General features: G+C 46.7%; 1 protein-coding gene across 3 annotated transcripts in view; it reads left to right on the plus strand.

The window, feature by feature from the left end:
• CACNA1H (calcium voltage-gated channel subunit alpha1 H) overlaps positions 1–22,794 on the plus strand; it is a 382,159-nt gene that overhangs the window by 287,436 nt on the left and 71,929 nt on the right. For all 3 annotated transcript variants that reach the window (XM_079953635.1, XM_079953637.1, XM_079953636.1), the window contains exons 11-14: positions 4,238–4,389; positions 6,052–6,237; positions 8,227–8,344; positions 11,509–11,664. In XM_079953635.1, the coding sequence (XP_079809761.1) occupies positions 4,238–4,389; positions 6,052–6,237; positions 8,227–8,344; positions 11,509–11,664 (612 nt within the window). The remainder of the gene's footprint in view (positions 1–4,237; positions 4,390–6,051; positions 6,238–8,226; positions 8,345–11,508; positions 11,665–22,794) is intronic.

Raw genomic sequence — 22,794 nt, forward strand, 5'->3', positions numbered from 1 at the left:
AAACCACAGAGCCTAGGACTTACCAATCAGAAGGTCGGTGGTTCGAATCCCCACGACAGGGTGAGCTCCCGTTGCTCGGTCCCTGCTCCTGCCAACCTAGCAGTTCGAAAGCACGTCAAAGTGCAAGTAGATAACCCTTCCCTAAGAAAGTTCCTAGTCTTCATAGTTCTGAATACAGAAGAGTGGTTTAAATTATATATATATATATATATATATATATATATATATATATATATATAGTGGTACCTCGGGTTACATACGCCTCAGGTTACATACGCTTCAGGTTACAGACTCCGCTAACCCAGAAATAGTACCTCAGGTTAAGAACTTTGCTTCAGGATGAGAACAGAAATTGTGCAGTGGCAGTGGGAGGCCCCATTAGCTAAAGTGGTGCTTCAGGTTAAGAACAGTTTCAAGTTAAGAACAGACCTCCAGAACGAATTAAGTTCTTAACCAGAGGTACCACTGTAAATATAAAAAGGGAGAAAATCTCTCATTACAAGTCTTCAGACAACTCTGCTAGTGATGTTAATTGCTTACAATGTTCTTCCAAATATTGTGTAAATTTACTCCAGTCCTTATGGAATACTTGATTGTGCTGGTCTTAGATACAGTGGTGCCTCGCAAGACGAAATTAATCCATTCCATGAGTCTCCTCGTATAGCGGTTTTTTTGTCTTGCGAAGGAAGCCCATTGACGGCTTAGCGGATTAGCACTATTAGCGGTTTAGCGGCTTTTAGCGGCTTATCGGCTTATCGGATCAGCTGATAAGCGGCTTAGCGGCTTAGAAAAAGGGGGGGGAAGGGAAAAAAACCCGCAGGAACTCGCAAGACATTTTCGTCTTGCAAAGCAAGCCCATAGGGAAATTCGTTTTGCGAAGCGCCTCCAAAACGGAAAACCCTTTCGTCTAGCGGGTTTTTCGTCTTGTGAGGCGTTCGTCTTGCAGGGCACCACTGTATTCCACATGCAATGAAGGCCTCACTCTGTCCCCTTTTTTGTGCATGGCTAGGTCTTTGCTACAGTACAGTACGGCACTAGCCCCATAAATCAAACCCACTCACTTCCATTAAAAACAAATTTAAGGAGACAAACTCTTCTTCTGGGTTGTGCATTAATCTGAGTTACCTCCTGCTGCCTTTTGCAGGGGTGTGTGTGTGTGTGTGTGAGTGTGGCATTTTGTGTGTTTCCTCTCAAATTAAACGTGTCTTTTCCTCCAATCCTCTGTGTTTGTCGCCCTGATCCGCCATCTCTCAGATCTTGGCTAATGTGATAATGATCTCTCGTTATTTCCTGGCTATTAACATGCTGCCTAATGAGTGATGAAAATGGAGAAAGGAAGCTATTTTGAGGCAGGAGATGAGTCACGTACGGAAATGGGCAACCAAGATCCGTACGCAGAGTGGAAACGGGAGAGACTTCTGTTCTCTTGGAAAGTGAGCTGGGGCAGAGGTTGCATGCTGACTCTGTGTCCTGGAGAATGGAGAACTGGAACTCAGTGTGCGGTTTCTGCCCAAATCTTTAAGGCAATAATAATAATAATAATAATAATAATAATAATTTATTATTTGTACCCGGCCCATCTGGCTAGGTTTCCCCAGCCACTCTGGGCAGCTTCCAACAAAGACGAAAAATACACTAAAATGTCACACATTAAAAACTTCCCTGAACAGGGTTGCCTTCAGATGTCTTCTGAATGTCAGGTAGTTGTAAACAACTCTTTGACACCTCATGGGAGAATGTTCCACAGGGTGAGCGCCACTACCAAGAAGGCCCTCTGCCTGGTTCCCTGTAGCTTTGCTTCTCGCAACGAGGGAACCGCCAGAAGCCCCTCGGCGCTGGACCTCAGCGTCCGGGCAGAACGATGGGGGTGGAGACACTCCTTCAGGTATACTGGGTGCAAATCAGTATGGTGCATAGATGTCAAGGACTGGCAGGGTGCTGGTGAATGTGCACCAAGGGAAGGGTTCCAGTTTATCTCCACAACAACCTTGTGAGGTAGGTTAGGCTAAGAGAGAGCGACTAGCCTAAGGTCCCATGGTGAGCTTCTTAGCTGAGTAGGGGTCTCTGCACTCAGGTATCCCTGGTCCTAGTCTGACATTCCTGCTATATCAATTCATATACAGTCATACCTCAGGTTACAGATGCTTCAGGTTACGTTTTTTTGGGTTACGGACCGCCAAGCACCGAATGCGCAGAAGCACCGAATCGCAACCCGCGCATGCGCAGACACGCCACTGCAAATTGCAGGTGCTGCTGGTTGCGAACGTGCATCCTGCACAGATCACATTCGCAACCCGAGTGTCCACTATATTTGTTATGTACTGAAGTTCTCACCCTGGGCCAGCAGGGGGATACTGTAGATAGTTATGCAAATAAGGGATCGAAAGTGACGTTCAGTGATTGGATAGTTTTAGAAAATTGTTACAGTTACGTTGTACTGGAGCTCTATATAAGCAGGCTGACTGAACCCTTCAGTTCAGTTCTGTTCTGGCCTGTGAATAAACAAGAGCTGTTTGAAGAATCGCTGTGTCGTCTGATATGTTCACCCACAACTTAACAGTATTTATACCTCATTCTTCGTTTTCCAGTTCCTACCATTAAGGGAAGAGCCATACCTCAGTCGCAGAGCAAGCAAAAGGTCCTGCCTTAGGGGAAACTGTGTTTTTTCCCCAGCCTAACCTAACTCAAAGGGTTGTTGTGAGGATTAAAGGTGATTTGTAGCAGGAGTAGGGGGTGAAATGGATTCTGCCAGGTGAAGGTAAAGCCAAGGAAATCTCGCCCCGTGTTTGCAGAATGGTCCCTGGATTTTGCCCAAAGCAAAGTGTGCCTAAACGATGCTCTTTATTAAGCATATCCATCTTTATCATTAAAAAAACCCCTCATTTTCTGAAATGATATAATTGCAGTTGATTTACAGGATAGAGATTCACAAACAGCGCTGATTCCAAGAGAGCGTTCTGGTCGCAATGTACATTCCAACAGAGCAAAGCACAGTCCTAGCTGCCTGCAAAGCTCTTTAATTAGATAGCTTCTCTTTTCTCCCATCCATCAATCTGATCACGCGAGTTCATTTTACCATCATCAATCCCTTAAACTTTTCTTCAATTACCAGGGTCCTCTGGAGACGTCTGTTTATAGGGGAGCTCAATTCTTGCTCTTACAATTAAATTGCTAAATCGTTCTTGAAAACTCTTTGCCGACCTAATCTTTTATATAGCTAAATCAAAAAAGAAGAAGTGGATTTAGATGTAAATCACCTCCAGAGAAGAAACACTCGATAATTTGTTTCACTTTCCACCCAATAAGTATTTTTCCAGGTCCAACAACATATGGTTGACTCTGGGATTCACATTTGGACATTTGTGTAGGACCGGCTCTACCGTTAGGCAAACTGAGATGTGTTTGACACCAGCATTCAAACTTTGTCATTTACATAGAGCCGACTCTACCATTAGGCCGAGTGAGACACCAACATTCAAACTTGGATATTTGTGTAGGGCCGGCTCTACCGTTAGGCAGAGATGTCTTTGTCCACATGACAATGACAGTCCTTTGGCTGAAACGAGCCTCCTCCCCCAATCAAATGCAGTGGAATACCTCACGAGCTTGCACATTCTTAACTACAAGTGTTTAGGAAAATGTCAGCTAATCAGTGGATGTTTTACTATGCCTATGGGAACTGTTCAAATTCTCTGATATGGAACTTATTACCAAACTTAAAACCATGGAGAGACCTGGTCTGAACAAAGACATTGGATTCTTATCTCATTATACATGACAAAGCCATTTTTCACCTTCTCACCCCTTGCTTTTTCCTGTAAGACCTATTGCAGTCGTTAAGAGTCGTCAACAGGCTCATCACAGCTATCTGCCAATCAACCAATCCCACCACCCTTCTGAGTAATACCCCTCCCCACCTTCTCACTATATAGAAGGGTCTGGTGACTTCTGTTTCAGTGTATCTGAAGAAGTGTGCATGCACACGAAAGCTCATACCAAGAACTAACTTAGTTGGTCTTTAAGGTGCTACTGGAAGGAATTTTTTTTGTTTTGACTATGGCAGACCAACACGGCTACCTATCTGTAAATCAAACCTATAATGTCTGAATTAGCAAGACTATTATTACGTGGTTTTGTAGGAGATGCCTTCTGGGTCTGGTCTGTGGGGGACCACAGAGATGTTGGCAACAGTTCTGCACTCTCCCTTTGCTCATTGCTGTTTCCTGTTCTCCCGTAGCCGGACGAGTTGACAAATGCCCTGGAGATCAGCAACATTGTCTTCACAAGCATGTTTGCCCTGGAGATGCTCCTGAAACTACTTGCCTTTGGCATCTGGGGATATATCAAGAACCCGTACAACATTTTTGACGGCATCATTGTTGTGATCAGGTAAGCTGGTCTGTTTAACTGCATCTTCAGAGGCACAGCGGGAGAGACTGTGTATACAATCTGGGGCTGGAAACAGTCAAAACCAAATGCTCTTTCCGATTGGAAGATGTTGACAGAACTTGTATTTCCTTGCTTGGAATCAATGATGGGTTTACTTTAATAATAATAATAATAGTAATATAATTTATTATTTGTACCCCACCCATCTGGCTGGGTTTCCCCAGCCACTCTGGGCGGCTTCCAACAAAGATGAAAAATACACTAAAATGTCACATATTAAAAACTTCCCTGAACAGGACTGCCTTAAGGTGTCTTCTGAATGTCAGGTAGTTGTTTATCTCTTTGACATCTGATGGGAGGGTGTTCCACAGGGCGGGTGCCACCACCGAGAAGGCCCTCTGCCTGGTTCCCTGTAGCTTTGCTTCTCGCAATGAGGGAACCGCCAAAAGGCCCTCGGTGCTGGACCTCAGCGTCCGGGCAGAACGATGGGGGTGGAGATGCTCATTCAGGTATACGGGGCCAAGGCCGTTATCCCTCCTCTCCTCCCAGTCCCTTTTTCCTATTGCGCTGTGGCTTTTAGACCGCAAGCCTGAGTGCAGGGGTCATTGGGAACCTGCTCTGGGAACCTTTTCCCAGCTGTGGAGAAGGATAAAAAATGTACAGAAATGAGTCAGATTGGGAACAAAATCTTTCTTGAACATGGGCAGGCAAACTAAGGCCCAGGGGCCAGATCCTGCCCAATTGCCATCTAAATCTGGCCCGGCAGTGGTCCAGGAATCAGCGTGTTTTTACATGAGTAGAATGTGTCATTTATTTAAAATGCATCCCTGGGTTATTTGTGGGGCCTTCCTGGTGTTTTTACATGAGTAGAATGTGTCCTTTTATTTAAAATGCATCCCTGGGTTATTTGTGGGGCATAGGAATTCGTTCATTTTTTTTCTTCGGAATATAGTCCGGCCCCCCACAAGGTCTGAGGGACAGTGGACCGACCCCCTGCTGAAAAAGTTTGCTGACCCCTGACCTAGGCCTTCAGCTGATTGACATCCAATGCCTTTTTAAATGTGTTGCTGGAGGGCGGGATTATTGGTTTGTTCTTAATCTAATTATGTATTTTGTGGTTTTTATATTGTCATTTTATGCTGCGGAGTGCTCTGAGATCTACGGATGAAGTGAGGGTGGTATACAAATTTAATTAATAATAATAATACCACCCACCACGGGACGCGGGTAGTGCTGTGAGTTAAACCACAGAGTTTAGGACTTGCCGATCAGAAGGTCAGCGGTTCGAATCCCCGGGACAGAGTGAGCTCCCTTGCTCAGTCCCTGCTCCTGCCCACCTAGCAGTTCAAAAGCACATCAAAGTGCAAGTAGATAAATAGGTACCGCTCCAGCAGGAAGGTAAATGGCGTTTCCATGTGCTGCCCTGGTTCGCCAGAAGTAGCTTAGTCATACTGGCCACATGACCCGGAAGCTGTATGCCAGCTCCCTTGGCCACTAAAGCGAGATGAGCACCGCAACCCCAGTCGGCCACGACTGGACCTAATGGTCAGGGGCCCCTTTACCTTACCACCCACCACCCAAGGCAGCCGGCCTTTCTACTTTCAGTTATTATGGCCCTAGCCATTCATGCAAGGTCAGACAGCCTCTTGTTTCACCCCACAGTGTCTGGGAGATCATTGGCCAATCGGACGGAGGCCTCTCGGTGCTGAGAACCTTCCGACTTCTCCGGGTCCTCAAGCTGGTGCGTTTCATGCCCGCTCTCCGACGCCAGCTGGTGGTCCTGATGAAGACCATGGACAACGTGGCCACCTTCTGCATGCTCCTCATGCTCTTCATCTTCATCTTCAGGTATGTGCCAGCAAGCGTGCGCAACCCCTTCCTCTCCGGTTAATTGCTATGTTTTGTTTTTTCCATTCATCTCCGCTGCCGCCTAGATTAGAATGACAATGGTGCCCCTTTGCCGAGCGGTGCGTGGATGACAGCTCAACTCACAATAGACTGACAGGCTGGATGCTCGGCAGATGGATTCCCCTCTCCTCAGTCTCGCTGTTCCACCAGATCCTGCCACCCCAGAGACAAATGAAGGACGCAAAGTGACAACAAGAGCGAAACAATTGCTCCGTTGTTCTTGATCGATGGCAAACATCATCGAGGCAGCTGAACTGAAACCCAGGATGTCGTCTCTAGAAACAGAATGGGGAGGGGGGTGAGAATGGTCCTCCCCCCCCCCCCCCGCACCTCAAATTGGCTAGAAACTCTCGATTTGCATTTGTTATGCAAAGCACACTAGCTATTTATTTGACATTTCCCTCCATCAAACGTCAACTTCGTTTGCAAAATTCCTGGAGGGGTGCACTGCAAAACTTGGAATGTTTCCAGGTAAAATCTAGCAGTCGCTTTGTGCATTTCAGGGAAGCATGGAACAATTATTTACCAAAAGGTAGAGGAATAGGGGGGAAAGCAAGTAAGAGGCAACATGGGATTTGTAGTCCATCAGTTCTGCAGTGCGCCTGGCTGGCAAAGGTTGGTGTGAAACAGCGTTTTCCAACCTCTGGGTCGTACGTGACCTGCAAGCGGGTCTCGAAACCCATACAAGTGAGTCGTGGGCTGTTTCATTTTTGCCTTGTATGCGTCAAATCTCACTTATTAAACAGGCAAAAGTGCAGTTACAATGCACAAAACCAATGGCTGCTGTCAGATGCTGGTGTGGTTGCTCAAGAGCAAGCAGGCAAGACTCCAACCTGTCTTTTTCAGGCTTTATTATTAATACAAACTATTTACAGTGCAGAGCGTTGCAAGTCCATGTCTGCTCAGTCGCTAGCAGAATCTGGGCGTGGCCAGTCCTTGTACCTCCCCCAGCATAACAGTCATGTGACCCGCATCCTTCTCTTCCCCTCTCTGCGCCCAAACCTCCTGCGCAGAGTGGGCGCTGGCAAAGGGGTACTTCCTCCCTCTCCGGATTGCTCACGCTCGGTATTGGGGCTCTCCCTAGCATCTCCTGCTCCCTGCACCCCCTCCCCACTGGAAGTGGGGCTTTCCTCTTCGCCAGAGGAGGAACTGCTTCGCAAGATCTTCGGAGGCTCCCTGTAACACAACTGCCCTTCCACCTCTCCCTTCTGAGCTGATGGCAGTTCCCTGACAGCTACCAAAGGCCTGAGGTCCAAACTGGTGTGTCAATGAACCAATTGGTAACCATGCTATGCACCGTATTTTCCGCTCTATAAGATGCACCAGACCACAAGACGCACCTAGTTTTTGGAGGAGGAAAACAAGGAAAAAAATATTCTGAATCTCAGAAGCCAGAACAGCAAGAGGGATCGCTGTGCAGTGAAAGCAGCAATCCCTCTTGCTGTTCTGGCTTCTGTGATAGCTGCGCAGCCTGCATTCGCTCTATAAGACGCACACACAATTCCCCTTACAGTGGTGCCCCGCAAGACGAATGCCTCGCAAGACGAAAAACCCGCTAGACGAAAGGGTTTTCCGTTTTTTGAGGCGCTTTGCAAGACGAATTTCCCTATGGGCTTGCTTCGCAAGACGAAAACGTCTTGCGAGTTTTTTCCCTCCCCCCTTTTTCTAAGCCACTAAGCCGCTAATAGGGATGCTTCGCAAGAAGAAAAAACCGCTAGACGAAGAGACTCGTGGAACGGATTATTTTCGTCTTGCGAGGCACCACTGTACTTTTTAGGAGGGAAAAAGTGAGTCTTATGGAGCAAAAAATACGGTAAATTTGGAGTTGTGGGTTCCCATATCAAAAAGGTTGGGAACCATTGGTGTAATGCATCCTTGAACATTGCATTTTATTTACAAGCTCCTTCCTCTCTCCTTCTCTCTTCCTAGCATTCTTGGCATGCATCTCTTCGGATGCAAGTTTGGCTTGAAAACAGACACAGGGGACACGATGCCGGATAGGAAGAATTTTGATTCCTTGCTGTGGGCTATTGTCACTGTGTTCCAGGTAAGACCCCAAAGACTACACCTTCCCACTAAAAGGTGGTGGACATGTGATACACTCAGAGGCTGTTCTTTAGGAGTCAGATGGACAATGAAAGCCACCATAGCTGTTCTTCAGCAGATTTTATTAACAGGGAGGGGAAGATCAAGAATAAAGCATAAGGAGAAAGACAAGATCTCACGGTCCCATCTGTTGCCAGCACCCAGGGGTGGGGAGGAAGGAGGGCAACGGATGGAGCACACATGCATATTCAACTGGGCAACACCTAGGAGATCACAGCACCAGAGGTAAGAAAAGAGTTGTCTGGAGAGGTCACTTCCTGATTCCTGATTTTCAACAGAGCCCAGTGACGGAAGCACGCAGCTGTATTTCAGAATGGTTTTTATATGTATGTACGTAGTGACCTGACACATATAACAAATAATCTGACCTGGAGATTACCAAAGCAGAGGCAATAGGAGATGTTGGGGGGTTGAACCTGGGACCTTCTGTGTGCAAAGCAGATGTTCTGCCACTGAGCTACAGCCCCTGCCTGCCCCATTTGTGCTGCAACATGCCTTGCAGCATGAGAGAGCGAGCCAAGACACCCCCACAAACCTGGCAAGAATTGAGAAGTTCCTACGTGCTTTTCTTAAGAAAACACTCCCTCTTCCTCTTTACTCTTCGCTGAGGGGACGCAGGTGGCGCTGTGGGTTAAGCCACAGAGCCTAGGATTTGCCGATCGGAAGGTCGGCAGTTTGGATCCCCACAACGGGGTGAGCTCCCGTTGCTCGGTCCCTGCTCCTGCCAACCTAGCAGTTTGAAAGCATGCCAATGCAAGTAGATAAATAGGTACCGCTCTAGCAGGAAGGTAAACGGCGTTTCCGTGCGCTGCTCTGGTTCGCCAGAAGCAGCTTAGTCATGCTGGCCATATGACCCAGAAGCTGTGTGCTGGCTCCCTCAGCCGATAAAGTGAGATGAGCACCACAACCCCAGAGTTATCTGCGACTGGACCTAATGGTCAGGGATCCCTTTACCTTTACGTAGTGACATGGAACAACAGCCTAAGAGGGCTCTGATGCCTTCCTGCCCTGCTCAGAGACCCTGGCTGACTACAATCAGAAGCAGTTTGCTGCACTGAGCAGATGTTTTTGGCCTGAACTACCACAGCTGTTGTTCTTGTACACTGGTGGGCAAAACAGACCTGCCCTGCTTCATTAGGAGTGACATTGCCTTTCCAACTACAAGATCTGGGCAGACTTCATGTCACAAATGGCCTTTGGAGGACAAGTAACTTGAAAAAGCTTCTCTGGAACGAGAAAAACAACCGGCTCTGCCCGCCTCAGACCAACCTGTCTCAGTAAACAAGAGACGGCGATTAAATAATTGACTGCCGGGAGAAATTGACATTGGCGTTGTACAGTTCGCGCCATCCATTGCCTCATTTTAATGGAGGTGCCGCCGCTATTGTCACTGCAAATCTTGCAGGTAAATAAATCCGGCAAAGGAGTTGAGCTCTTGCAGCTGAGGTTAATGGGAGCCATGTTGCTAAATCAAGCTAGCATAGCTTCCCTGCTGGGCCAATACCCTGTTGGCGGGTCGCTCCAGCTTTGTGGCAGTTCTGAAGATGGTTGCCTTGTCTGACGCTGGACTAATTGAGGTCAAAGAGTTCTTGTCTTCCACTGATATCCCAAATCAGCGGCTACCAGCCACCATGGCAAATTTCTGCCTCTGACTGGGAATCACAAGCAGAGAGAGTGCTGTTGTGAGCAGTGCCTGCTTGCAAGTTTCCCATTGGAGCATCTAATGGGAGCATCTGAAGGAGTGTCTCCACCCCCATCGTTCAGCCCTGATGGTGAAGTCCAGTGCCGAGGGCCTTCTGGCGGTTCCCTCACTGCGAGAAGTGAGGTTACAGGGAACCAGGCAGGGGGCCTTCTCGGTGGTGGCGCCTGCCCTGTGGAACGCCCTCCTGTCAGATGTCAAGGAATTAAACAACTATCTGACTTTTAGAAGACATCTGAAGGCAGCCCTGTTTAGGAAAGCTTTTAATGTTTGATGTTTTATCGTGTTTTTAATGTTCTGTTGGGAGCCGCCCAGAATGGCTGGGGAAACCCAGCCAGATGAGTGAGGTAATAATAATAATAATAATAATAATAATAATAATAATAATAATAATTAATAATAATTTTACTATCATCATCATCATCTAGTTGGCCCCCATGAGAACAGGATGCTGGACTAGATGGGCCCTTAACCTGATCCAGCAGTCTCTCCTCGTGTATACAGTGGTACCTCGGGTTACATATGCTTCAGGTTACAGACTCCACTAACCCAGAAATAGTATCTCAGGTTAAGAACTTTGCTTCAGGATGAGAACAGAAATCGTGCAGCGGTGGCACAGTGGCAGCAGGAGGCCCCATTAGCTAAAGTGGTGCCTCAGGTTAAGAGCAGTTTCAGGTTAAAAACGGACCTCCGGTACAAATTAAGTACTTAACCCAAGGTACCACTGTATTGCAAAGGACAGGCAGCAACAGGAATCCCTGCAATGGATCCTTTCGATCAGAAGGATCCCTAGCAGCTTTTTCAGGCACTGTGTCTACAATATCCTCCTGGAAACTTGAGTCTCATTGAGGCATGGGAGTTGCCGTTCCTCATCCCAGAAAGTGACCACCTGCATGCCTTCAGATTAGAGCTGGAGTACTGGGGGGTGGAATTTAGACAGCAATTCTAATCCCCTTCGAGTAAGGAGTGAATTTGTTAGGACTTGCTTTTGAGTAGACCTGGTTAGGCTTGCCCTGTTCGTAGTGAGTTTCTAGGGATGTTGCCTGGCAATGTTTTGCGAATATTCATTTTGCAGCCCTCAGTTTTTGAGCTCAGTGTTTCCCTTTCAGTTCTGAGCTCAGAAATTAAATGTTACCGCGTGCACAGTTGCAAAAGTTTGCTGGGGAGTCCCTCTGGGAATCCATGTAACACATTTTACCTTCAAGACAAGTTTTGTGGATCGCTTGTGTGGAACTTTTAGGAGTTGGAAACCCAGTTCCCAGTACCCTTTGTTCTACCTCTTTGTTCTTTGGGGGTAGCCACAGAAAAGGCTCTGTCTTGGTAGAAGCCCCCACCTGAGATAAAAGCCTGCTATTCTGGACTGATCTCTCGTTCCCTTGGTCTCTCTCTCTCCATGTTGTGTGCAGATCCTCACCCAAGAAGACTGGAACGTGGTTCTGTACAACGGGATGGCCTCCACCTCTTCCTGGGCTGCTCTCTATTTCGTGGCTCTGATGACCTTCGGAAACTACGTCCTTTTCAACCTCTTGGTTGCCATCCTAGTGGAGGGTTTCCAGGCCGAGGTAAGGGAAGAGTCCCGCTGTCAAGGCTTCAGGGAATCCTATCCCTCTCACAATAAGGTGCCAGGAAGCAGAAAAACTAGAAGAGTTCTTACCAGGTAGTTTATTCAATATTCACAGTGGCAGGTTGAGAGGAGTTCCCTACCAGGACAGACTTTGCTCCTGTGCTCAAGACATTGATTCTATAAAACATATTTTGCTGCACTGTGCGAAATACGAGCAAGCCAGGGTTGAACCAATATTACCCTTGCTAATAACTTTCCCAGGAAAATCAGAGGCTCACTATGTCAGGTTCCTATTGGAAGACTGGACAAACGCTAGGACATTAGCAGTGGCGAAGTTTTTATCGGTGGTTGCAAGAACCAATGATCCCTATCTTTAAGTCTGAACAAAATGCTTGTTTAACCTGGAGGTAGGCTGTCTGAATTGTGCATTGTTTTGTAACGATTTGTTTGGTCTCTGGACCGTAATAAACATTGTTCCTCAGTCCAGCCTCTTACACCCACCAGCAGGTGACCTGGCTTTTCGCTCAGTGAGCAAACCAAACATTCAGTTCGGATGTCGGTTTTGACCACCGGCGGTTGTTACGGCCTGGATGTTACCCAACGTGTCCAGAATTCCGGGCAACTGTGGAACTCCCTGCCACAAGGTGTGGCGGGAATTGATAGAGACGGTTCGTTCACCTACGATGGGGATAAGGAGCCTCTGGCCCTCTTGATGTTGCTGCACTAGTGGTTTATTTAATTTATTAGTAAATTTCTACCCCGCCTCATCGGCACATTTGGTGTTGTTTGCACTGACTGGCAGCAGCTCTCCAGGATTTTTGTTTAATTGTTTTTACTAAAGATTTTCTTGGGTAACAAAATTGCATGCAGCATCTCTGCTTTCGGTTCATAGAGACCTTTCTACAGATCAGTTACATTTGAAGTGAGACACTAATGTTACGGATAGTGCGAGGTTGGGGGAGAAAGAAGGGGGGGTAGTAGACTTCCAATTTTTTACAGTGTTTGTATACCCCAGATGGGCGGGGTATAAATAAATTATTGTTGTTGTTGTTATGATGATGATGATGATGATGATGATGATGATGATGATGCAAGGTTTTTGTGTCAGCACCATGTGGGTAGGTTTTCTTTCTATTCATTAATTAGTTTTCATTGCCAGTGAGAAAGATTTGGGGGGCCCAGGAATGGCTGGTCACCTTCAGTTGACGGCAGCGAGTTTTGTTTGTGTGTTTTTCCAAGACAATAATGCACACTAACAATAGGAAGAACTCACAAGCCCCCTCCTCTCAGCAGCCAGGAGCAACATAACTAAACACTGGAGGGACCTGTCAGGAGTGAACATGGACCACTGGTACCCAACCGTTTTTCTAGCCTTACTAGAAAAACTAACCAACAAATTGAAACTAGCACAGGACAAACAAAAGAAGGCGCCTTCACCCCGGCGTGGCTCCCCCTTATTACATACATTACATAACACCATTCTTGAAAGACCTACATTGGTTCCCAGTACGTTTCCAAGCACAATTCAAAGTGTTGGTGCTGACCTTGAAAGCCCTAAACGGCCTCGGTCCAGTATACTTGAAGGAGTGTCTCCACCCCCATCATTCAGCCCGGACACTGAGGTCCTTCTCTGAGGGCCTTCTGGCAGTTCCCTCACTGCGAGAAGTGAAGTTACAGGGAACCAGGCAGAGGGCCTTGTCAGTGGTGGCTTCCGCCCTGTGGAACGCCCTCCCATCAGATGTCAAAGAAATTAGCAACTATCTGACGTTTAGAAGACATCTGAAGGCAGCCCTGTTTAGAGAAGTTTTTAATGACTGATGTTTTATCATGTTTTTAATCTTTTGTTGGAAGCCTCTCAGAGTGGCTGGGGAAACCCAGCCAGATGGGCAGGGTATAAATAAAATATTATTATTATTATTATTATTATTATTATTATTATTATTATTATTATTTACAGCCCAACAAAACAACAACAAAGCCCTCCGACAGCATATGAATCAATATGGCTAATTTGACCTAGCAACCCCTTCCCCTCTCACACAACGGCTCTCCAGGATTTGAGATCGGGTTCCCTCCATGCCCTGTCTGAAGATGGCAGGGGCTGTTCTTAATGCAAAAGCAGGTTCTCTTTACTACTGAGCTACAACCCTTCCCTAAGAAAGTTCCTAGTCTTCATTGTTCTGAATACAGAAGAGTGGTTTAAATAATATATATATATAGTGGTACCTTGGGTTACATACGCTTCAGGTTACATATGCTTCAGGTTACAGACTCCGCTAACCCAGAAATAGTACCTTGGGTTAAGAACTTTGCTTCAGGATGAGAACAGAAATCAGGCTCCGGCGGCGCGGCGGCAGCGGGAGGCCCCATTAGCTAAAGTGGTGCTTCAGGTTAAGAATAGTTTCAGGTTAAGAATAGACCTCCGGAACGAATTAAGTGCTTAACCCGAGGTACCACTGTATAGGACATTCCACCTTATACCAAGTCAGGCTGTTGCTCCATCTAGTTCAGGACTCTCTACAGAGTTATCCTGGATTTCAGACAGAGGGTATCTCACAGCCCTATCCACAAATGCTGGGAACTGAGCATGGCACCTTCTGCATGCCAAGCAGGTGTTTTGCCACTGAGCTGCAATCCTTTCACCACCTTGGGACCTTCTAAGGCTCTGTTCCTTTCTGGTTTTGTCCCTCTGCCTGGGCTCCGATCTGCTTTGACATCCTGCCACACCCCCGTCCACATCCCCCCAGGACAAATCCATGGCGACATTTGGGTTTTAAGTGAGAGTTACATCCCCATTTCAGCCTCAGAATTATAACCATCTCAATATCATATTTTATCACAGAGCTTTTATGAAGCCATTAGCGTATGGAAATGATGTTGAGCCTTACCTAAACCCAACCCGCTTGAGCTAAGAATAATGACTTAGAAGAAGGGCTTTAATCACATTGGGGGGAGAGGAGAGAGATATTACTTTTCCATGTTCCTTAAGAACAGAGCGGCCATTTACTATTTTAGAATACTCAGTTGGCATTAGCCACACAAAGATTCAAGTGCAGAATGAGAAACAGCTTTGCTCTTCAGAACACGAGTCCTCAAGGGGTGGGAGGGGAGAGGGCGGACGAAGGATGGATGAATGTTTTCGGGATGTTTCTTTCTCAGACAATCGGTTCCATTTTCACCTGCAGATGGGAAATGGAAATACAATGGTACCTTGGTTCCCAAGCTTAATCCGTTCCAGAAGTCCGTTCCAAAACCAAAGCGTTCCCAAACCAAGGCGTGCTTTTCCATAGAAAGTAATGCAAAATGGATTAATCTGTTCCAGACTTTTAAAAACAACCCCTAAAACAGCAATTTAACATGAATTTTACTATCTAACGAGACCATTGACCCATAAAATGAAAGCAATAAACAATGCAGTCACACAATCAATCAGTAGCTGAACTGGGTTCCACACAGTCACAAAAACAAAACAAAAAAGCCGCAAAAACAAAAATGCAAAATAAATAGCAAAACCAGACAGACCTCAGTGTAATGCTCAAAACGGAAGTGTAACACTCAAAACAGAGCATGTTCGGCTTCTGAAAAACATTCGTAAAGCGGAACTTCAGGCCGAGGGAGCTGACGTTTGTCTGCAGGTATGTGGTCATGTGGCCAGCATGACTAAACCACTTCTGGTGCAACAGGACACTATGACGAGTGGTAGAATGAACAAAAATGCTGTTTACCTTCCCTCTGCAGTGGTAACTATTTATCTACTTGCCCTGGCATGCTTTCAAACTGCTAGGTTGGCAGGAGCTGGGACAGAGCAATGGGAGCTCACCTCGTCATGGGGATTCGAACCGCTGACCTTCCAAATCAGTGGGCCCCGGATGCTCAGTGGTTTAGACCACAGCGCCACCCACTCCCCACACTAAAGGATGTGCTAGGTGGCTGGGTAAACTAAAAGGCATGACAGAAGAGCGAGTCAAAACCAGAATCTTAGCCGAAAGTTTGCCCTGAATGGGGAGCTGTCCACAGATCCAGGACAGGCCTTGATATTGTGTCCATCTCAAGGCAAAATACCCCTGTATCTGTGGTGTGTGTGTGTGTGTGTGTGTGTGCAAGGCCAGATTTTGTGCCAGGTAACCCTGCTATCTGAAGCAGTGGGTTCAAGGGGATGCGAGGCTCTTGAGGCACCTTTCTTCCCCCCCCCAATAAATTTTTATTAATTTTTGCACAAATATCTCCAAACAAACAATTTCACAAATTGCAAATTTTTGTCTTTTGGACTTCCCTCAGCTTCTCTGACAATCATCCATGTTTAAATTTTTAACTACGCATTCCCAAAATTTAGTATCGCCTTTTAAAATACCTTTTCAAACATATTTACATTCTTGCAATATTCCTTATATTTTCACAAAGCTTTGTGATGCACCTTTCAGGAGTTTTCCACTCCACAGCTGAAACAAACAGTGCTAGACGCCGTTCATTTATTCATGGCATGAATTAATTCAGAGTTACCGATCCCAGTGCGCAAGTTAATCAGCTTAGACCGCAGAGGCAAAGCATGCATGCAAATCGTACACCGGAGCCTTCGGAAGCTAGCTGCCTTATACAGAGTCAGACCGCTGGGCTCCTTTAAACTGGCGGCGCCCAGGGCAGAAGCTGGAAATCTTCTGAATTGCAAACCTGGGAGCTGAGAGCTGATCCTTCAAAACATCTGGAAGTCTACGAAAGGGAAGGGGTGTGGCTCAAGGAGTAACCTGTCCTCCTTCGCCGTAGTGCAACTTGGTAAATTTGGACTCTGGATTTAATCGTCGTATGGGGGAAGGGGGACTTCTTTAGATAGCCAAGTGGCAATATGATCCTTCAGTTGTGATGCAAATTCTCCTTTGCTATTCCATGTTTTGCAGCTGCTTCCATATTCCTAGTATGCTCAAGGGAAAAACAAAATAATAATAATAATAATAATAATAATAATAATAATAATAATAATAATTTATTTATACCCTGCCCATCTGGCTGGGTTTCCCCAGCCACTCTGGGAGGCTTCCAACAAAAGATTAAAAACACGATAAAACATCAGTCATTAAAAACTTCTCTAATAATTAATACCCTGCCTGGTGTGCTTTTGAACTGCAAGGTTGGCAGGAGCTGGGACTGAGCAATGGGAGCTCACCCCGTCGTGAGGATTCGAACTGCCAACCTTCTGATCAGCAAGCCCAAGAGGCTCAGTGGTTTAGACCACACCAGTCGAAGCTCTGCCTAGTGCTTTTACTTTTAGCCAAAATAACATCTGAGGCCGAAAACTCTGGCCTATCCCCAATACTATCAGATTCTCTGCATTGTCCTCTGTCTCCTTTTGCCATTGTCAGGCAATAATTGCCGCCGCTCTGAAGGAATTGGTGGCGGCAGCTGCTGCCGCTGTCCGCCTGCGTGAGGGAGAAAGCCTCAATTAGAGCTCCTTTGAAGAGTGGGGGGTTTTGCTTGAGGGAATCCCGCGCGTTTAGCTCCGGCTGATTGAATTAAAAATGGCAGAACGGTTTGCTGGCGAGGGGCTTCGTTAAGTTTAGCTCAGATCATGCTGGCTAATTGACTTAAACTGCTGCGACGAGGCACTCTGCTCCTTTACGGCGGGCAGGAATGCCTCTACGTCATCGCTTGGTGGCCCTTTTCTCCAAATTTCATTTGGGATTACGCCGCTGGAGTCTTTTCCGTTAGGGAAGGCTTCCCTCTTTGGTGACCGGTCTCCCAGTGGCAACCTCGTAGCGAATTTAAACACATGTTTGACGTGGACATCCTTCTACATCCACACAGCTATAGCGAACGCTAGTTGCCACCAGGGACGGGGCAAGAAAAAACTCCTAATATCACCTTTAAAAGCAAACCTACCATTAGTCAATGGAATCAATCTGTATTATTAGTGAGAGGAACATTGCTTTTATTAATGTTCAGCTCAAGAGTCCTTAGAAGCCAAAGCAAAAAATCCTGGAAATTTTATTTCAGCATTTTGAAGCGGATTTGAATGCTTTGAGTTCTATCGATGCTCACGCTTCCTGTTTAGTCTTCTCAGTTTTGCTAACCCGATAACCTAAAATCAAAAAAGGGAAAGGGGGGGAGTTCCAAAAACATTATTTAGGTGTTGCCCCAGCCACTCTGGGCAGCTTCCAACAAATTAAAACCCAGTAAGACCTCAAACATTAAAAACGTCCCTCAACAGGGCTGCCTTCAGGTGTCTTCTAAAAGTCAGATAGTTGTTTATTTCCTTGACATCTGGTGGGAGGGCATTCCACAGGGCAGGCACCACCACTGAGAAGGCCCTCTGACTGGTTCCCTGTAACCTCACATCTTGTAGGGAGGGAACCGCCAGAAGGCCCTTGAAGCTGGACCTCAGTGACCAGGCTGAATGATGGGGGTGGAGATGCTCCTTCAGGTCTACAGGGCCAAGGCCATTTAGGGCTTGAAAGATCAGCACTAACACTTTGAATTGTGCTTGGAAACATACTGGGAGCCAATGTAGGTCTTTCAGGACCGGTGTTATGTGGTCTCAGCGGCCACTTCCAGCCACCAGTCTAGCTGCCGCATTCTGGATTAGTTGTAGTTTCCAGGTCACCTTCAAAGGTAGCCCCACATAGAGCGCATTGCAGTAGTCCAAGTGAGAGATAAGCAGAATATGCACCACTCTGGCAAGACAGCCTGTGGGCAGGTTGTTAGAATTCCTGGTCTAGGATTGCAATCATGGGATTGTTGTCTTTCACATGATGATATATGTTTTGACTCCACAGAGTGGGAAGTGATGGAAACAGGATGTTTGTGTTACTGTGTTCCATGAAGTGGGACTAGTGTCCTTTGTTCTTTTTGCTGTCTGATGCTAGAGAGAGAGGGAGCCATGTTGCAGAGCTCCGTGTATGTTTATATGTAAATAAAGTAGATTAGCCAACATGCTGAGTTGCTGAGGTCTGTCATGCATTATGCACAAACTCTGCGGATTCCTAAGTGTGTCGGTGTCTGTTGGCATCGGTTGCTGTGATGTTCGGGCAGAAGAAAGCTTTTGAAGCTCCCGAACGATTGACCAGAAGGAAGAGAACATGCCAGTCGGGCATGTGTCTCTGCCAGGGTCCTACTTGAGCGTAGGCTGAACTCCTGACACAGGTAGGGACTCAACCTGCATACCAGATGGAGCTGGTAGACAGCTGCCCTGGATGCAGAAGGCTGCAAGCAGGACCTGAGTCAAAGAGCAACTGATACTCAGAAGCACTACTGACAGTGGAAGGAGAAATCCCCACCATGGCTAGTAGCCATTAAGCTGAGTTTAAATCCATTTTGAATTAATGTCCAGCTCTTTGCCAGAGTGTCTTCTGAGCCAGGACTGGAGCTTATGCTGAAATCTGGTCCTCAGCTGTGTTCACATCAGAGATGGGTGGGGGCAGAGGTTGGATATACAAACATATATTTGGGAAAGCAGCCCAGATTTTCTGGGAAGAGGGTGGCCCTAGCTGTCACTCATAGCTTCCATTTGCATTTCTACAATGGCTGGCTTTTCCTAAATAATAATAATATATATAAACAAAATTGGACAGTTCTGCCATACCAGCAGCTGTGTATTGTCTCCAGTCACCCGCCTGTTCTCTGGCACATCAGTTTTGGCACCAAACTCTTTGACTGGGATTGATGGACACATCTAAGAAAGGGCTGGCTGCCAGGCAGGCACTGGACTGGTCAATTGCGTCTGAGCATCCAGGAGAGCGATGACGAGAGGGCAGCGTAGGGTCTTAAAATGTGAATTCAGCCTCTATCAGCAGCATGGGTAGAACAAAGAATCACGCTGGACATTTGGCATTGGCCAAATGGGTTGGTGTCCAAATTTTATTTGAGGGTGGGGATGGAGAAAGTTGGCTGCAGAACCTGGGGGAACATAGATGGAGGCATTTCTTATCAGGGTTTCTGGCCAATGGCTCCTTAGTCAGCAGGTAGCCCAGAATGGCTGGTTGACATTTCCATAGTGGGTTGCACAGGTCACTGTTCCTCATTGTGTTAAAAGTATGCAGTGATGCACACTTTCCCCTAATAGGATGCCCAGTGCAGGATTTATGTATAAGCTAAACAAGCTATAGCTTAGGGCCCCACTCTCTTGGGGGCCCCCAAAAAAATTAAAGGAAAAAACTTGGATGTAAATTTCCAAAATATAAGATAAAAAAAACAAATAAAATGAAACCTACATACAGCAACAGTGTTTTGTGTTGTGTAGGCTCCTGTGATGAGCCATGAAGCTCGTGACCGAGAGCAAACTCACACAGCTGTCTGTCTGTCATCTTCCGGGACTGGCCAATGTGGTGCCATCCAGATGTTGCTGCATTGCAACGCCTATCATTCCTGGTTGTCAGTCTTGCATTCTGCAGCATCTGGGTGACCACTACAGTGGTACCTCGGGTTACATACACTTACATACAGGTTACATATGCATCAGATTACACACTCCGCTAACCCAGAAATAGTGCTTCAGGTTAAGAACTTTGCTTCAGGATATGAACAGAAATCGTGCTCCGGCGGCGCGGTGGCAGCAGGAGGCCCCATTAGCTAAAGCGGTGCTTCAGGTTAAGAACAGTTTCAGGTTAAGAACGGACCTCCGGAACTAATTAAGTACTTAACCCAAGGTACCACTGTAGTTCCCTAACCCCGACATCAGACATGCTAACTCAGAACCTGAGCTTCCTTTCCCTACCCCACTTCTTAGAGGAGGCAAAGAGAAAGAATTGCGATGCATTAATTTCATTCAGCAAAATAACGTATTGCGTAAGCTGAAGGACTCTCTTCCAGATCCTCCAATTTCCTGTCTGTGTTAATGGTGTGCATATACAAAGCTGGGAATTGGCGGCCTTGCATGAGGTTCGCCATAAATATGTAATTATAGACCCAGAAAGAAAGGGGAAAGGGGGATGTGCTTTGTTGCTGGCGGCTAATGGCTCCTATTGGAGCTGTTACAGGCTGTGATTTAAATGTACATAAAAGTTTTTTCCCCTAAAAAAAACCCCTGAATTATTCATTTGGTAGCACAAAAGATTTCCAGGGAAAGAAGTGCCAAAGCCATCTGTTCTCCCTCTTCCTTTAGCTTCATTCAGAAGGAAGATTGAACAAGTTGAATCTAGAGGCAGTTCTGCGTGTATATCCTGTGTGCTCCCTCCCTTGAATCTAAATTTCATAACCAGGGTGAGGGGTCTGAAACTGATCGGCGGCAACGAAGCAGATTTTGGTTGAACGCGATTATTATTCATTATTATTTTTCATTTCATTTCTACAGCGCCGTATATTTTTAAGGGGGGGGGGGTATCAAAGCTGTTTACAACCCACATTATGAAACAAGCCAGAAGAAAACGTTACTGGAGGAAGTGAAATTATAAAGTACAAGTTCGAAGCAACGTAATTAACAGGAAACTCAAATATTATCTTAAAAGATTTCAAAATAAAACGTTGCAAAAGAGGTCAAGTACAGATTGTGCATAGGAAAGTTGACCCCCCCCCCAAAAAAAAAAAATAATAATCATCCACTGGCTGATTCCCTCCCCACCCCACCCCCGCTGCCTCCCAGCTCCCCTCCTTCCTTCTGCCCATCATAATGTTGGGATATTCCATTCCACCTTAAGGAACAGGCATGATTGTTGTGTGTCACATGTCTGTTTACACTCCAGCACAGCTTGCTGGGAACTTCTGTTTGTGTATAGCTTTTGCTTATGCTGTCTTGTTTTGGACCAGAAAGGGATCAGACATGTTTCCTTTTGTCCTGCTGTTTGCCGAATAACCTGCTTGTAAATACACTTACACTACCTCTCCTGCCCATAGCTGTCAAGCGTCCCTTATTTGGTGGGACAGTCCCTTATCCCAGCGCCATGTCCCGCTGCTGTCCCTTATTGATGATGTCCCTTAAATTTCCCGGGTTTCAAAGGAAGCAGCTCCTCTCCCTCCCTCCCTGCCGGCCAAGGAGGAGGGAGGCTCCAACTGTGTTGCTTGGCTGCGTTGCCCACCCAATAAGAAGTCTAAGAACGACTGGGGGGTGGAGCTTGCATGCCTTGTCCTGATCAAATCGGCTGCGTTGCCTGGGGACTCGCCTTTGCTCAGCGCTTCCCAGCGGAGAGATGAGAGTGGTTTTCCTTGAGGCTTGAGGCTTCGTTTGGCTGCTGGCTGGGCTTTCTACCTCTGGCTTGGAGCAGCTCAGAAGTTGAACATACCTGTGCTTGGAAAATCCCTTATTTTGGCTGCTGATCCCTTATTTTCGAGGCTGCTGGTCCCTTATTTTCAAATCTGTAAGTTGACAGCTATGCTCCTGCCACTTCTGTTTGTGCGTTATCTCTGCTGAGATGCTCCAGCTTTTGAAGCTGTGGGTCGCAGATGCTGCAACAAGGACTGGAGATAACCTGGCACACCGGCCAGTGGGCTGCAGCCAGCTGGGGGCCTGCCAATTGCCCCTGATTCCTTGGTTGCTTGCCAACACATAAAACATAAGATGAGTTTCCTGGATCAGGCCAATGGCCCATCTAGTCCAGCATCCTGTTCTTACAGGAGCCAACCAAATACTTGTGGGAACCTGCTTCTTCTTTGGCGATCCCTCGTAGCCGAGTAAGAGTGTCATCCATAAACACAGTTTTAACAATGAGTCCATAGGTGGCTGTGGAGGCCAGTTCTGGATCCACACGTCCTTCCACAGTAGGGTCATTGGTTTCCTGGTGGGAGTTGATCACGGTGTGGATTTGCCAAGCGTGCCTTCATCCTAGCACGTTTCTCCCTTGCGTCCTGAGTTCAAGTGTCTTCAAAGCCCATGACACCTTTGGTCAAGGCTGTTGCGTGTCGAGGTCCTCCAATCCACGCCCAAATAATTCACACTTCACACATAATTTTTGTTTAAGATTTTTGGCATAATTTTGGCCACAACTTTATTAAAATACATAAATGTGAGTGGTTGCTTAGGCACTGGTTATGACTATCTGTCCCCACGCCTTTGGACAGAACTGACTTCCGGATTCCAGCAAAAGCCAGTAAGGGAAAACAATATTGGGGAGAGCATGGAGCCGGGCACCAGACCCTCACCCCGCCCCCATGCTCCCTGGGGCTTGTACAGCCCTACCCTAAGCCCCCTTCAGGGGTATGGACGAAAGAA

The sequence above is a fragment of the Podarcis cretensis genome, assembly GCF_951804945.1.
Source record: "Podarcis cretensis genome assembly, chromosome: 14".
In the NCBI taxonomy this organism is placed as follows: domain Eukaryota; kingdom Metazoa; phylum Chordata; class Lepidosauria; order Squamata; family Lacertidae; genus Podarcis; species Podarcis cretensis.